At 48.0% G+C, this 12,697-nt stretch overlaps 3 protein-coding genes across 10 annotated transcripts; 1 reads left to right on the top strand and 2 right to left on the bottom strand.

Moving 5' to 3' along the window:
- Positions 1-29: 29 nt before the first annotated feature.
- On the bottom strand, positions 30-1,711 carry LOC6736321 (acyl carrier protein, mitochondrial). 4 transcript variants are annotated; one of them, XM_016170610.3, is made up of 5 exons: positions 1,582-1,693; positions 1,339-1,498; positions 642-728; positions 422-550; positions 30-312 (listed from the first exon to the last, which is right to left on the bottom strand). In XM_016170610.3, the coding sequence occupies exons 2-5, from the start codon at positions 1,486-1,488 to the stop codon at positions 133-135; spliced, it is 546 nt and encodes a 181-aa protein (XP_016029802.1). In that variant the 5' UTR covers positions 1,489-1,498; positions 1,582-1,693; the 3' UTR covers positions 30-132. The 4 variants fall into 4 exon arrangements, with proteins under 4 accessions (XP_016029802.1, XP_039149260.1, XP_016029800.1 ...); XM_039293326.2 differs by lacking the exon at positions 422-550 and having other exon boundaries at positions 627-797; positions 1,582-1,711; XM_016170608.3 differs by lacking the exon at positions 422-550 and having other exon boundaries at positions 627-728.
- A 312-nt stretch (positions 1,712-2,023) lies between these two features.
- Positions 2,024-12,639, bottom strand: LOC6736319 (unconventional myosin IC). 4 transcript variants are annotated; one of them, XM_016170605.3, is made up of 7 exons: positions 12,336-12,639; positions 5,507-5,651; positions 5,321-5,436; positions 4,802-5,264; positions 2,476-4,739; positions 2,317-2,413; positions 2,024-2,235 (listed from the first exon to the last, which is right to left on the bottom strand). In XM_016170605.3, exons 2-7 carry the CDS (start codon positions 5,630-5,632, stop codon positions 2,221-2,223), a joined length of 3,081 nt encoding a protein of 1,026 aa, XP_016029795.1. In that variant the 5' UTR covers positions 5,633-5,651; positions 12,336-12,639; the 3' UTR covers positions 2,024-2,220. The 4 variants fall into 4 exon arrangements, with proteins under 4 accessions (XP_016029795.1, XP_016029796.1, XP_016029794.1 ...); XM_016170606.3 differs by lacking the exon at positions 12,336-12,639 and adding an exon at positions 10,351-10,374; XM_016170604.3 differs by lacking the exon at positions 12,336-12,639 and adding an exon at positions 6,941-7,102.
- LOC6736318 (annexin A7) lies at positions 8,665-9,560 on the top strand. 2 transcript variants are annotated; one of them, XM_002083166.4, is made up of 3 exons: positions 8,665-8,771; positions 8,821-8,982; positions 9,073-9,560. In XM_002083166.4, exons 1-3 carry the CDS (start codon positions 8,741-8,743, stop codon positions 9,516-9,518), a joined length of 639 nt encoding a protein of 212 aa, XP_002083202.4. In that variant the 5' UTR covers positions 8,665-8,740; the 3' UTR covers positions 9,519-9,560. The 2 variants fall into 2 exon arrangements, with proteins under 2 accessions (XP_002083202.4, XP_016029799.3); XM_016170507.3 differs by having other exon boundaries at positions 8,821-9,560.
- Positions 12,640-12,697: the final 58 nt, after the last annotated feature.

Here is a 12,697-nt window from a genome sequence, read left to right as displayed (position 1 = left end):
AGCCCTCGCGTACAATTGCTGACTACAAGTTAATTTAACGTTTGGTTTATTCAGTTGATCAAATTGTATTTGACTTGTTTTCTATTTAAATTTAAGTGTAATCCGTTCAATGGCTTGCATTACAATTACAATTTACTCGTACACATCCTCCTTGTCGGCGACGTACTTAATAATGTCGGCAGGTTTAAGCAGCTTCTCGGCATCAGAGTCGGGGATCTCGAAACCGAACTCGTCCTCCATGGCCATGATGACCTCCACGTGGTCCAAGGAGTCCAGTCCCAAGTCGTTGATGAAGTGCGACTCAACGTTGAGCTGTAATTGCGAGCCATTAGCATTGGGTAATCAAAGGTTTCATCAGCTTTGTTCAATTCTGATTTCTGAGGCGACCATTGCACTGGCAAAGGCAATGTGTGGCGTTTACCTTGCTGGGATCGATCTTGTCGTAGAGCTTGAGCACAAGCAAGACGCGCTCATTGATCAGCTTCAGCGAGAGCGGCGGTTTCGCCGAGTATCTGCGCACCAATTGCGTTTGCCAGCGACCACGGCACTCCTGGTTTTTGGCCGGCCCGAGAAGAAAGGAAGGAAACAAAGACAGGGTTAGTGGTGCCATGCAGTGGGTACTTTACCTTCTCGGCGGTCACTTTGTCGTAGGCGGAGACAACCTTCAGCACGCGGAACTTGATGTCCTCGATGGTGCTCTTGGCCGAGTAGCTGCGCACACCGAACTTCTGCGAATGATATTGTCTAGTGAATATTTGTCTTCCTAAGACTACTTGGATTGGCAGTTCATCTATGGCCTATAAGCATACAACTTAGCTAATTCTTTACAATTTAAGCTGATGAATTTCAATTGCAGTGTTAGTATATACGCAATTTAAACGAGTGTGGTTCGATTGTGTATGCTCAACTGATTAGATATCGCGAAAACTATTGCTTGGATTGGCGTGGAAACATATTTAGATATTTAACAAACTGACAACGTTTAAGAGTTCTTCGAAATCACATGTTTTAAAATCGCTAAATTTTAAGGTCACTTCTAGCCGATTTTCACTGTAGTACTATCAAGCACACAAGTGCGAGCACCGGTGTTGCAGGTGTATGTGTGTGTGTGCGATAGGGAAAACAATCATGTTTTATGCAAAACAATGTGATGCAATCGAATTGGGTGGTTCGACGGCCACATGGCGAGGATCTTCTGTTGTGCTCATGATTGTAAGCACTTAATTGAATGTTTTGGAGCTCGCAGATCACGAAACCCCGCCGTTTGCAATGAGGTTAGGTCCTCAACTGCGATTGGGGCTCCTGCAAAGGAAGTGACCGCTTTGGACGTTCGCTTACTTGGCTCAACTGGCTGGTCATCGATGGCACGGCGATCCTGTGCATCATCCTGGAGGCCTGTGACTGGATAAGAATGCCGGAGGCGACCCTCCGTGGGGCCAAAGTGGCCGCCAGCCGACTGCAGCTGCGCGCGATCTGTGTGAACGACATCTCGGTTCTCCTGGAACGGAAACGCACCGGGTTAGTATCGCATCTCTGCAGGCGGTGCACGAGTGCAGGGCTCGTATTTTGGGCGATATTTACGCTGAGTTTTTAAGATTATGTAAAGGTGCTGGAGCAAGAAAAAGACAGCAAGGTAACAGTGTGACCGGAGCCGTAATGTCCTGAAGTGCTTCTCAACTAACGCAAATAAATACTGAAAATACTTAATACTTGAATAATAAGTAAATAACATTCGCAACTATAATTTACAATTTAATAATAGTCAGTGGTCTATTAATTTACTTCAACTTTAGTAGTAACCTTAACTGAAATCTTCTTTAATGGGTTGTGCACGATTTTAACTAGTTTTTTTAAGGTCTGGTAGCACCGAACTTTACTGACGTTTCAAAGCAAAGTTATCGACTGCTGCTATTGCCAATCGAGTTGGCGGTTCTTTTTGAAAGAAACGAGATAAGAGTCAAAAAAAAATTGCCACGTTTCCACTTTGAAAAACCACAAGTGAGTAATAAGAACCCAATTCATATACAAATTGTAATGTATTTATATGTATTTATAAACAATATACATTTAGTTGGAACATTAGTCATATAAAATCCGAATACACAACTCTCAGGCGCTGCAGTAACAAAAATACATAGTTACACTTTAAATTACACGAATATAACAAAACAAGGTCGTTTGATTTAAAGCCACTTTTCTGAAGAAAGTCATAGTAAATTCCTATTGCGTTCCAATCTGAAAAGAAATATTTTGTGTGTGAGGTCAGCACGATAATGGGCGTTTTCTCATGAGGAGCTGGAGCCACGCATTACTTACGATAACTAGATGGCCCTTATCACGAACCACTCCGGGCTCGGCGCCCGTTTGGATGTCGATGACGCCGCCCTTGCCCTTGACCACGTTGTGTTCCAGCCTGGAATCGAATACAACACTTAGTCAAGAGAAAACCACTGGGATAACTGATGTGCAACTTACGAATTTCTGTCCACAATGGAGACGATGGAAGCAGTTCCCACGGTGTCAATGATATACGTGCTGAACTCGATGATGCGCGGAATGATCAGAATCAAGTCGCCCTTGTCCTTTTTCAGGTCGAGCGGAATGCGGATGACCATCAGGTCGTCGTTGTGGTTCGTCAGCGTGAAGTCGATCTTGTCCAGCGGCAGGCGGTGCTTCTGCTTGTAGGTCTTTCCGTCGAGGACGTAGACAGCCTTGTTGCTCAGCAGGATGAAGCGGTCGCGGGACTTGTAGCCGTGCCGATCGAATTTGGTGCAGAAGGACTGGTACTTAAGCTGCTCGCTGCCGAAGGTGCTGGCCACGAAGTCGTTGACTCTCTGGATGTGCTCCTTGGGGATGCGGTCCTCCTGGAACCAGGTGGGCACACTGCTCGCGTAGTTGTTCTTCTTGCCCTTGAAGACCTTTTCCGCCAGGACCTTCAGCTCGAATTGCCTCTTCTGCTGCGGCGTCAGTTTAAGGCGGTAGATCCTAGCCAAGTGAAGACGGTGCAGGCGGTGAAGGATGCCAGAGGCCTCCTCGCAGTGCCCAGGGGCATGGGGCCAGCTCTTATCCAGCACCTTGGTGGGCAGCTCCTTGGCCAGTCGAAGCAGCCACATCCGCTTAGCGTTGGCAATAAACTCTTCGTTGAAGCCATTCGGGGCATCGTTCCTGGTGATGAAGCCCTTGATAAAGGCACGAATCTTATCGGCGGCCTCCCTGCGCTTCTTGGCCGCCTGCTGGGCCAACTTTCGGCGACAGTAGCTCTGCAGTATGATCACCTGAGCACGCAGTTTCAGGTACTTCCTCCTCTGCATCAATCCCTTCCAGTGGGCCTGGATGATGGCCGCTATCTCATGTTTCTTCTCCTGGTAGGCATCCTCAGTATCGAACAGGGTTCTTGGCCAGCGGATGAATAGTTTCGTCTCGCCCACCCTGTACTTTTCCTCGTCCCAGCCCAAATCTTTCACCAGCTGCTGGACGCCCGCTTTCGGGCCACCGGGACCCTTGTAATTGGGCCAGGTGGACTTGCTCAGGGACTTGTAGCGCTCCAGGAAGAGCTCATACGCTCGTCGGTAGGCGAAACCAGCTCGCCTCACACGCAGATTCTCCATCAGGCCAAGGTACTTGACCTGGTGCAGTACCAACTCATCGTTGAAGACGTTGGCAGTCTGCAGGTCGTTTGGCTTGATGCAGCGAATGTAGCTCGGCTCCTTGCACATCAGAATGTCCATGAGGTTGTTAAGAGAGGCCCGGAACTGGGTGATGGCCGTCTCCGGACGCTTCAGGCTGCGCAGCTCTTTCTCCGGGAAGCAGCTCCTCACAATGCCGTTGCCAGCCTTGCTGAGGGTCTCCTTCAGATCCCTGAACAACAGGTCGTTGTTCTTGTCCAGGAATCCATTGACACTGTAGGTGACCTCGCCGGCATAGTGAACCAAGCGGAACTCATCGCGCAGCATGATTTTCTTGATGTGGGCGGGCGCCTTTTCGTGGCAAACGTAGTGGTGGTGCTGGGCCAACTTCTGGGTGAGCTTCTCAAGGAAGGTCTTATCCGTGGGCTCTCCTGGTCGCAGGCACTCCTCGTCCAGTATGGAGATGATGCCCTTGTGCTTCTCCTCGATCAGGTTGCAAATCACCTTGTTGTCGAAGTACTCCACAGGTATCCACTCGATGCCCTCCCGGCGGTATTCATCCTGCTCCGACTTCAGGGTTAGCTCGATGAACAGCTGCTGCAGCTTCTCGTTGCAGAAATTGATGCAGAACTGCTCAAAGCTGTTCTTCTGGAAGATCTCGAATCCATAGATGTCCAGAATGCCCATCACATTGTTCCGGGACGCCCGCGTTTCCTTCGCCTGCAGCGAAATGTTGAGGCGCTGAACCAGCCAGGAGAACAGACGATCGTAGACAGCCTTGGCCAAGGCGTCCCTGGCATAGATGGCGAGCTCCTGGTTCAGTGGTGAGGTCACCACATCCCCCCGAGCGTCAATTGTGCGGTGCGTTAGGGCAGCCTCCAGTTCGCTAGCGTTCACACCAAGCAAACGAGCAGCGGTGACCACCAGATCCCTGCTGTTCACCTTGGCATTGCCCTCGACCTCAGTGAAGCCAACGTTTCCCAGGTGCAGAATGCTGGCCACGATTCCGAAGATCTCGCGCTGCTCCTCCTTGCTGAAATCGATCACAGTGAGGGCCTGCTGTACCTGCTTGAAGCTGTCCGCATCGTTAATGCTCGTCACGGAGCCATTGAGCTGTGGATTAGAATTCGAAGATCAGAGACCTATTGCCAATACCCTCTAGGCTGCCCACTTACCCCATCCGTCAGGTAGCTATAGGTGTCCAGAGCCCGCTCCAGACGCAGTTCCTGCAGAAGGGCCTCATCGGCACCGGCCAGGAGTTGGTAGAAGATGTGGAAGTTGCGCTCGCCCCCCATTTGAGCCACCACTCGCGACTTTTCCAGCAGATAGTTGAGGATGTTGCCTCCGATCGGAGCTCCTTTGAAATCGAACTGGATGTCCATGTACTTGCCGAACCGCGAGGAGTTGTCATTCCGGTTCGTCTTGGCATTACCGAAGGCCTCCAGCACGGGATTGCTCTTTAGCAGCTTGTCCTTGACGCCCTCGACGGTCGTCTGATTTCCGGAGCAGGCGGCAATGAACTGCAGCACCTTCTTGGAGGCCTCCGTCTTGCCGGAACCACTCTCTCCCGAGATGAGCACGCACTGACCGCGGTTCTCCTCGATCAGTGAACGGAAGGCGTTGTCCGTCACCGCAAAGCTGGACAGGAATGCGCATTATTTGGTGGTTCAATGCAACTGGGTTTTGAGACTCACATGTGTGGGGGCATCTCGTAGAAGTGCTTGTTCCTGTACGCCTTGACATGGTCGTCGGTGTAGATGGGCAGCTGTTTGTAGGGATTCACGGAGATCAACACCTGGCCAATGTAGGTCTGTGAAAGGGTGTATTGTTAACAATATTATTGAAAAGGGTTTGATTTCTATGAACCTATTTGCACTCACATAAATCAGGTCTTCTTGGAACCGCTTCTTCAGATTCCCGATGAAGGCTTCTTCGCTCTGGTAGTTCTCGAGGAGCACAAAGTCCTGGACTCCAGCACGATCTCGCTCGTGCAGGCCCGTCTCCATTTTCAGCTGGGAATTAAAACTAAAGCAAAGAACGGGCATTAAAATGATTCCTTAACTGCAGATCCCCCAGAAATGATTTGGTGCTTCATTGTGATTTTTTCAACTTCCTGAGAAAATCCTCTTCATAGGTCTTATCTTTGACAAACCTAATCGTACTGCCCAGCTGGAAGGGTTGCCATGTTTAACCACCTTGATTAGGACAAACCTCTTGAAACCCAATTCAGAAAAGCCCCATAGAAAGCCGAAAACCCAAAGATAAGATTTTCGGAAAGCTTACAAAGTTCGCTATGTGACAATATTTTGTATAACAGTCCTGCGGAAATGAATCAGGAAAATGATAGTGACTCGTGAATGTGGTTTATGTTGATCAATTCCAAATGATCTCATCAGACATATCCAATAATATTTTATATGAGTCGCAATGCAAATACCCAATCTGGGGTATTTATAGAACCATAGAAGTAATGGTGGGCAGGTGCAATCCACCTTATCAATGCCATATTTCATGGGGCCAAGGGAAGTGGGCAAGTGGTAAGAGTTTGCTTTATTGGACGGACGACTGCTCCAGTTCTGCTGATACGCGGCGGGTAAATCCATAAAAGAAACGATTATGCAATGGATTTGCGACTAGTAGAGTTTCTATGATTCCTAAGCAATGCTGCTCATATAACTGTGGGATTATCCAAGGACACTTGGTCAATGCATTCACTAGGTCACTGAGTAAACAATTGCACATCTCAAGATGACTTCTCTTCAAGGCACGCTTCCTCTACCTGGCCATGTTTGTTCGTTTCTCCTTGTTCCGACTCGACCTAGACTATTCCACAAAACACTACTGCACAACAACACCACTGATAGCTCCAACTGATGAATCTCTGGAGGATGTGTCAGATTCCGCGCATATTCCGCCCTTTGACGGCTCCGTTGGCAAACTAAACCGATCCGCTGGCAGTTGAGGCGTTTTAACCATCAATACTTCTCCTCTCCACATATCAATTGGCCTCGTCGGAATTTGTGTTGTTTTTTTAGTCGGCACATTTATCAACGATAATATACCAATGGCTGCGATGAGGAGGGCAATGCCGCCAATCAGTCCCCGATTAGATAGTGCCTTTCGCGAATAAACTCGGGACCCGATTTAGGAGACCATGACGGAAACGCAGCGCACCAAAGAATTCCGGAGCGGCTGTATTCCGGAGTTCCAAGTACCTGAGATCACGATACGTCTTTTTCGCATGCGTCAATCGTAAAGATATATACTCCCATCATTCTAAGCAAACCAATGTAACTAATCTTAGCACAGCTTACTCTATGTAGTCCTTAGTATCCATTATTGCGAAGATCAAGGATTGGATTTCTATAAACATAGGGAATCCCTTTATTTAGTTCCGACTCCACAATAAAAATAAACTTTCTCTTCCAAAATGTAAATTATAACTTAATGCTTTAAAGGTTTCTAGATGACTGCCTCGCTTTCGGGACATTTGTGAGTGAGTCAGAGCTCAAAACTCAGACTCAGAGAAGTGCTCCAGCTCACATTAGCACTGTGTTATCAGCTATCAGTGCGCTAAATAATAAGTCATTGCCGAATGAAAACATTGTAAGTAAACACACTCGATTGCAATTGCCTCAACTATGTGTGTTTCCATCCACTCTGCCCCACTTGGAAGGGGGTTTGCTGTGGGGAACTGGAACGAATGCCTGACTAATTGCGAAATGTTTGCCGGGAAGACTTCCCAGGAATTCTCGCAGAGACCGGCAGACACGTCCCAGTCGTTGGAGCCGAGCTCGCCGTGATTCGATGTTTGTCACATAATTGTTTAATTGCACGTAGGACAGATGGAAGTGGATAGCGATCATGTCGGAAGCCATATACGAATACATCACCCAATGGGCACTTTAGCACCTTTGACAAACCAACCATCGCCTAAGATTATGCTACGTCTATTTAAGGTATTCACAAGTGGGAGGGCAGGTGGGCGCAGATCTCAGACTGTTTGGGATCCAATTGGCACGTATGTACATATGATAAGAGAGGGGGATTCTACATGCCAAAGTTGACTGGGTGGCGGGGCAAGCCTACAGATACTTTCCTGATTAGATAAACTAGCTGGGGGATATTGATAAAAATACAAACATTTCTGAGTAATGAATTGAACCGTAAATATTAATGAGTGCGTAGTAATTATAATTATACTCTGCTGAATATCCCTGTAATAACAAGGTTTCTCCCTGAACCCGACTACTATAAAGTCAATGACTTTCTGTTCCCTGGGGGAGTCGCTTTTGTCGGCTTGATCCACGCGTTCTTTAATCCCCATTCAGCGGGCTAATAGAGTGGGGAACTGGTTTCCCGATCCAGAAATACTCCACCGGGTGATGTAACAGAGAACTCCACTTTTTGTGGTATCAGACGACTCGTAAACATGTCTACGACACACGACCTATAACGGAACCCAAAACCATGAGTCCCACCCGAACGAAAAAGTTCCTAACCCATTAATCGCACACCGAAAGAAAAAGTCGAGCATTAAGAATTGGAATCCAAGAGGCATAAGCTGATTTGCTTTCGAGCGAGAAGGAAACAAGTTAAGATAAGTTCTAAAGAAGGAAATTTAGCGATAATAAAATAAGTTCAAGGGCACATATGTACATATGTACAACTCAAGAGATTTGCTGAATGTTTTTCTTCAGTGGCACATAGCCCGTCTTCATCTGCATACAAATGACGTCATATATCAAGTAGCAATATCGCGGGATATTGAACTCATCGAATTCATTTGGGAAAATGCAGGGCTGGCAGAACGATCATGGAAGTGGAATGAGAAGTGGAAAGATCCCACAAAGCCCCTACAGCCATATGATCATATGCAAATTAATGAGCGCAGTTATTAGAACGGTGCTTGATCGATCCGAGATCGAGATCGAGTTCGAGCTGGAGCTGGAGATGGAGATGGACAGAGAAGAAAGAAAGGCATCCCAAATTTGGGCCACTGCATGGGTTATTCTAATGAGGAAACCGGGAACGAGATGTGTGGGATTATCACAGATGCACCGCGTATAAAAGGGCAATGCAGCTGGAGTGGTCAGGTTATTCCGAGAGAGATCATGGATCGAAGAGTGACTGCCATTGGATTGGGTGAGTATGGGCGCTCGGCTGTCTAGAAAGAGTGACACATCCTTTTCAGTTATCCTGCAGCTGCTGGGCAGCGGGTTCTGTTTCCAGGAGAAGGCTCCGCTGCAGACGAGTCTGGTCACCGGGCAGGCCAGGACCGATAAGCAGCAACAGGTGCTGGACGATCCGCTGGGAAGTGGACGAGGGATTGATGAGCACCTGCTGAAGACCATTGGTAAGGGCGGCATCAAGCTGGTGATGGCCTCGGGAGCCCCGACGACCACCCCGAAACCGTCAGTACAACACCATTACTATTATCCACCAGAGGATCAGCAGCACCCACGGCAGTATGGCTATCCACCGCACTGGTCGCCAGGACCGCCCGCTTATCCGCCGCCACCGCAGCGTCCTTGGGGGCCACCACCTCCGCCCGGACCACCGCCGCCAGGACCTCCTCCTCCTCCGGGGCCCTACTACAATCCCTACTACAATGGCTACAACTACTACGGCGGATATGGCGGCTTTGGATATGGGGGCTTTGGCTATCCCGGCTTTGGAGGCTATCCTGGCTATCCCTACTATCCCTTCTATCGCTCCTCGACGGCTGGCGAGGTCGATAACCAACTCCCCGGTGCCGATGGACTCACTTCCGCCGCCATTCCTGGCGTTTTCCAGGGCAGGGCCGTGCTGTCCCACCAGAACTTCCTCGACGGCAGGAACAACGCCAACGTTGTGCCGCTTTATCACCTACTCCAAATGGCCAGGGCCTGAAGTACTGTAATCCAATCCTTGAATAAAACTGAATAAATTGTGTACCATGCATATTCTGAGTAACCGCGTGATGCATCGTAGTTCTTACTACTTATCATCGCATGAGTTCTTGTTTATAGCTCTATTCAATATCTAATCAATTCTGACTGGATAAATGTCCAAAGAAATCGTCCAATTGAAAGCCGAAAATAGTAGAAACAGAATTGCAGAAAGGAGAAAGGGAGAAGGTGTTGCTTTTAATCCACTCGAGATCGATGATTACTTAAACCCTGAGAATAGTTTTGCCAGATCATCCAACTGAATGGATCGTTAGATTATAAAGAAGCCAGTAAAGGCCGCTGACCGAGAGGAACGATGATCGAATTCGTTTAGACGACCGTCATCGTCATTTCTCGCACCCGCAAAGACTGGAAATTCAAATTCAAACTGGGCAAACTTATCGAGCCGGTTGCAAATACACATGTATGTATGTATATAAGAGAATCTGGACGCGCGGCTGCTGAGTCACCCGCTTTTGGGGACGAGGCTTCTGGGCCCGAGGAGATCTCGAGGAGATCACGCCGGCATTGTGACGCATGCCAAGTGCCTGGGTCTCGGTCTCGGATAACCATTAAGTATTAAACAATCACTGGGGCCCGCTGTTTTCTTAGCTCACTGCGAGCCATAAAAAGCGTCAACAGCTGAGGCCGATCTTGAACGCGATTTACTGCCAATTGCAAAAAAGAAAAATCTGCTGAAAGAGCTGCCAAAAAGCGTTTCGTTTCGTTTTGTTTCGTTTTTGCCTTTCCTACTGTTTTGGCCGCCTCAAAACAGACTTTTTGCTCGTACTCACGTCGAATAAGAGTTTGGAGTTTTGGATTGGGGCTCGAGGCTTCCACGAAAAGCCCTTACTTGGCACTTTACCGAACCTGAGCAAATCCGAGGTGCGATGTAATGGTGATCCCAACACGAGCTAACCCAAGCTCACTCCTCCGTCGAAAGAAATGGAATGGAGTGCAACTGCTGGCTCCGTGTTCTTGGTTCCTCGCCAGTGGAACTTTATGACTAGTGGGGATTTTTGCTATACTTGTACTGTGGCGTACAATCGATTGAGTGGGGCATATTGCCACATGGCCAATTACCACTTTATGAGGGTGGATCAGCAGTATCTCAGCGGGATACAGATAACAGTAGAATGTCTTCAATATTTGTAATTTAAAAGGTTAAAATGAATTGTAACTTCCTTAAGAGATCCCATCTTATGCATATTCCGTTCACTAGGTAAGCCCAGGTAATTCTCTGCTCTTCCAAGTGACACATCTGCCCATTCATAAAGGAGGGCATACCAATGGTCGACCAGACCTCCACATCGTTCGTGGAAAAGCGATGTGCTTCGATGGACGTTTACGACAATCGCTTGTGGTCTTTTGTCGATTCAACTTAATTTTCGTATCTTATCTTATTAGAAGTTAATTAATGTCATAATGCAGCTGGCTAAGAAGAGGGAAAAGCACCCTGTACGTACATACGTAGAGCGCACACGATCAATATCATATCAGTAAAACTGGTTGAACCCAGCGAGAAGATAACGCCACCGATTCCGATAAGAGAAAGTTCAAGTTTGTCATCAGGCCGCGATTTCGACATATTTTCATGTGGGTGTGGGTCGCCGTGTCCCCTAGACACCAGGTAATGCTATATTCCGAATATTCCGTGGACTCCATAGAGTCAAATGAGCACATGACAACATTGGTTATTTTTAAGCGGCTTACTGCCGCTGTTTTCAAAACTGGGTCAAATTAATAGAGGGCCGTCGCAGTGTGGAAACGAAATTGAAATTTGATACAATTTCAATTGGTCAGCGAGTAGGCAAGCGGAGCAAGGGGATACATCCCCGCCAGCTATATCCACCGCGGAGTGCCGATTACTCATGTCTCCCCCATAGCCACACTCATACGCCTTGTTGACCCTCTTTGTGTGCCCTGCCTGTTTGTTCCTGCTATAAAACCTGGGCAAACAAGCTCATCCCCGGGGAGCGAGGGACACAGACAGGTGAACCCCTCCCAGTCAGTTTACATATATCCTCGTGGACAATGTGGAATGAAGACCCAGGAAGCGAACGGAGGAGCGAGCGAGGCGGCGAAATTGAGGTGCCGGTGCCTAAACGCTCGCTTTATTAGAGGAGCATCACCATAAACCAGATCTCTTCGATTGCGGTGGCTGCTGCACTGGGAGAAGCATCTTCCCAAACCACGACTTACAATTAAGCGAAATATTTGTTATTTCAAAGAACCGATCATGATAAAGCACCCATGATTTTCATTGAAAGTTCTTAGGAAAGTAGGAAACTGAGTAAACCATTTGCATTGAAATAATCCTCAAGGAATCGTTTCTCGCAGTGCTTTCCTGCTTTTGTTGCTCTTTTGTGCCGCTGTGGCTTTTGTTGCGTTTGGTGTCCAAGTTCAAATCGTGCAAAGGAAAGAAAGCAGCGGAAGACGCTGCACAGATCACGACCACGGGCAAACCGGCAGAACCGCTTTTTTCGTATTTTTTCTTTGCAAACTTTTTTTGAGTTATACACTCATGTGCGCGGCATGGTATCGCTGGATTTTGTGGCCCGGACATTTGTTAGCCGTCAGGATATGCAAAAGTTGCGATGGTAATTGATTTTGTAGGCCAGCTCGCCTCGTTCGCGGCGTATGAAGCGGATTAAGAAGTTTGAGCGTGACGAGTTGGACAAGCGACTAGGATGGCACACATGTAATTGCAAACGGGGGGCCTAAGTACCCATAATTTCACAAACTGTCGCCCGAAGTCGTTACTTTTTTTGTGCTCTACCTGTTTGAATTTCTTTTCCGATGCGGGTACCGTTAGCTTGACCCGGTAAAGGTGACGTTTGGACAACGTTTCTTGTAAGCGAATTGGTGTTGGTGTATAATTTGAAGAAGCGGGGCTAGGACGGAATATATGCGCGCAGTATTCGAAATCGGTCGGTTAATGTCAAGCACCGCACGCCCAGCGCATGCAAATGAGCGTCCGAAAAAGTTCTCGGCGGCGAATAAAGAAATTAACAAGCGAATTCCGCACGCGGCCGCGCACCTTGCCAAAGTTGAAGTTGAACTGACTTCGACGGCTTCGATTTGCCGCCACATTTCGGGCTCAGCTGTGCGCCGACGGTGCTGCCAACGCGGCTCGATTCC

This window comes from Drosophila simulans, chromosome 3L (genome assembly GCF_016746395.2).
Source record: "Drosophila simulans strain w501 chromosome 3L, Prin_Dsim_3.1, whole genome shotgun sequence".
Lineage (NCBI taxonomy): Eukaryota > Metazoa > Arthropoda > Insecta > Diptera > Drosophilidae > Drosophila > Drosophila simulans.
This window is presented reverse-complemented; position numbering and strand designations above follow the sequence as displayed.

Coding starts and splice junctions, on each gene's coding strand:
- LOC6736321 (XM_016170610.3), bottom strand. CDS start 1,488: ATGTCGTTCACACAGATCGCGCGCAGCTGCAGTCGGCTGGCGGCCACT. Junction 729..1,338: donor TGACCAGCCAGTTGAGCCAA/GTAAGCGAACGT, acceptor TATCATTCGCAG/AAGTTCGGTGTGCGCAGCTA. Junction 313..421: donor ACAAGATCGATCCCAGCAAG/GTAAACGCCACA, acceptor TCGCAATTACAG/CTCAACGTTGAGTCGCACTT.
- LOC6736319 (XM_016170604.3), bottom strand. CDS start 6,999: ATGTTTATAGAAATCCAATCCTTGATCTTCGCAATAATGGATACTAAG. Junction 5,652..6,940: donor GATACTAAGGACTACATAGA/GTAAGCTGTGCT, acceptor TCTTTGCTTTAG/TTTTAATTCCCAGCTGAAAA. Junction 4,740..4,801: donor ATAGCTACCTGACGGATGGG/GTAAGTGGGCAG, acceptor TCTAATCCACAG/CTCAATGGCTCCGTGACGAG.
- LOC6736318 (XM_016170507.3), top strand. CDS start 8,741: ATGGATCGAAGAGTGACTGCCATTGGATTGG. Junction 8,772..8,820: donor AGTGACTGCCATTGGATTGG/GTGAGTATGGGC, acceptor CATCCTTTTCAG/TTATCCTGCAGCTGCTGGGC.